This window comes from Nomascus leucogenys, chromosome 24 (genome assembly GCF_006542625.1).
Source record: "Nomascus leucogenys isolate Asia chromosome 24, Asia_NLE_v1, whole genome shotgun sequence".
NCBI classification, from domain to species: Eukaryota; Metazoa; Chordata; class Mammalia; order Primates; family Hylobatidae; genus Nomascus; species Nomascus leucogenys.
In genome coordinates, this window is record NC_044404.1 from 17246277 (window position 1) to 17248600 (window position 2324).

General features: G+C 47.4%; 1 protein-coding gene across 1 annotated transcript; it reads right to left on the minus strand.

Moving 5' to 3' along the window:
* Positions 1 to 661: 661 nt before the first annotated feature.
* On the minus strand, positions 662 to 1221 carry LOC100596150 (39S ribosomal protein L41, mitochondrial-like). The gene has a single exon (XM_030805032.1). It carries the CDS (start codon positions 1172 to 1174, stop codon positions 662 to 664), a length of 513 nt encoding a protein of 170 aa, XP_030660892.1. The 5' UTR covers positions 1175 to 1221.
* Between the last annotated feature and the right edge of the window lie 1103 nt (positions 1222 to 2324).

A 2324-nucleotide genomic window follows, 5' to 3' on the forward strand; every position in this document is an offset into this window, starting at 1 on the left:
AATACTTCAGTTGCCTTAATAACAAACACAACTTTCTCAAGCACTTAAATTATTCTTAGAAATCTGGTAACTTATGCTTATCATGAATTTAAATTTTTATAACTTTTTAACACTTCTGTCAAACATAGTAAAATTTCAACTTAAAATATCACAAGTCTAAATCAATCAATGATTCATTTGTGCATTTTACTTTATTTTTGAGACAGAGTCTTGCTCTGTCGCCCAGACTGGAGTGCAGTGGCACGATCTCGGCTCACTGCAACCTCCACCTCCCAGGTTCAAGCGATTCTCCTTTGTCAGCCTCCCAAGTAGCTGGGATTACAGGCGTCCACTACCACACCTGGCTAATTTTTGTATTTTTAGTAGAGACAGGATTTCACCATGTTGGCCAGGCTGGTCTCGAACTCCTAACCTCAGGCGATACGCCCACCTCGGCCTCCCAAAGTGCTGGGATTATAGGCGCGAGCCACTGTGTCTGGCCTCATTTGTGTATTTAAATTAAAACCTTAAGACTGACCTTTTATTCACACAGACTAGGGGTGTGCAATCTTTTGGCTTCCCTGGGCCACGCTGGAAGGAGAAGAATTGTCTTGGGCCACACATGAAATACACTAACACTAATGATAGCTGATGAGCTAAAAAAAAAAAAAAAAAAAAAGAATTAAAAAAAAAATCTCTTAATTTTTTTTTTTTTTTTTTTTAGCTGGCAAAGGCGTTTAATAGAAATGAGATGATGGCAGGCCGCCCCTCCCCCGCCCCGCCAGCGCAGGAAGTTCCTGGGGTACAGCTGGAAGAGCTTGCCCTCCTGTGTGGGCTCGAAGCCGCACTTTTCCAGGTTGTCAGGGTCGAAGGTACCGTCTTTGAAGTCCTTTTCGATGGCACGCGCCACGGCTTCGCTGAAGAGCTGCGCTGCCGTCAGAGACGTCTCCTCGCTCTCAGGGACGCGGTAGCTCACGTAGAGCTTGAGCTTGAAGCAGGTCAGAGCCGGGACGACGAACTCCGGGACCATCTCCTTGATCTGCACGAACCTCCAGCCCGAGGTGAGGAAGCCGGTGCCCTTGGCGCCCCGGCCCTTGCGGCCCTTGAAGCTGCGCGGGCCCCGCTTGCTCGTCCACTTGCTTATCCGGTCCGCGCCCCGGACCAGGCAGCGCGCCGCTGCGGCCAGGACGCCCATGCCGCGCCCTGGACCGGAGACCCTGCACGAGCTCCAAGCGGCCCCTCAACGGCCCTCTTAATGTTTTAAGAAAGTTTACCAATTTGTGTTGGGCCGCATTTAAAGCCACAGCTGCCTTCAAAGCCACTGGCCAAGGGTTGGACAAGCTTAACATGGCCCATATTCTCTTAAATATTAAAAATATTTCAAATTCCAAAGTTGAAATTGTTTGATTCTCTGAAACATTTCTTTGCTCAATTCTTGTCAAGCTTAAAAAATGAGAGCCTACTAAGGCAATGATGTTGTCACACCAAGAAAATTTCGAGCTTAGTTTTCCAACCCATTTTGGGGGTTCCTACCTCCTCTTTAATGTCCATGGAAACTTCAGGCTTGGATGGAGGTTTTGTCCAAGGTCTTGATAGGACACAAGTCCTATTATTAGTCATTTAAACAAGATTTCCCATAACCTAAAAAGGGCGGTGACATAGCCTGTGTCCCCAGGGTTCAGCATATGCATTTCCTATTTCTTAAGTCAGATTTGGGGCTAAGTAATACCCTCCCAGGTAGCTTCACCACTAGTTTGGATTCAATTGGTGTTTTAGTCCACTTTGCATTATAAGGAATGCCTGCGGCTGGGTAATTGATAAGGAAAAGAGGTTTCTTTGGCTCATAGTCCTGCAAGTTGTATGAGAAGCATAATGCTTGGACGACCCAGCCTTGGCAAAATACTAAAAGCAAGAAAAAAATAAAAATGAAAAGAAGCATTGGCAGGGTGCAGTGGCTCACGCCTGTAGTCCCAGCACTTTGGGGAGGCCAAGGTGGGTGGATCACCTGAGGTCGGGAGTTTGAGAGCAGCCTGGCCAACATAGCGAAACCCTGTCTCTACTAAAAATACAAAAATTAGCCAGGTGTGGTGGTGGGTGCCTGTAATTCCAGCTACTGAGGAGTCTGAGGCAGGAGAATTGCTTGAACCTGGGAGGTAGAGGTTGCAGTGAGCCAAGATCGTGCCACTGCTCTCCAGCCTGGGTGACAGAGTGAGACTTCATCTCAAAAAAAAAAAAAAAAGACAAAAAGAAACATGGCGCTGGGGTAGAGCCCCAGAAGACAGACTACTAAGGCAATGGTGAGGGAAATGTGGGGTTGGAGCCCCCACAGAGAGTACCCACAAGGG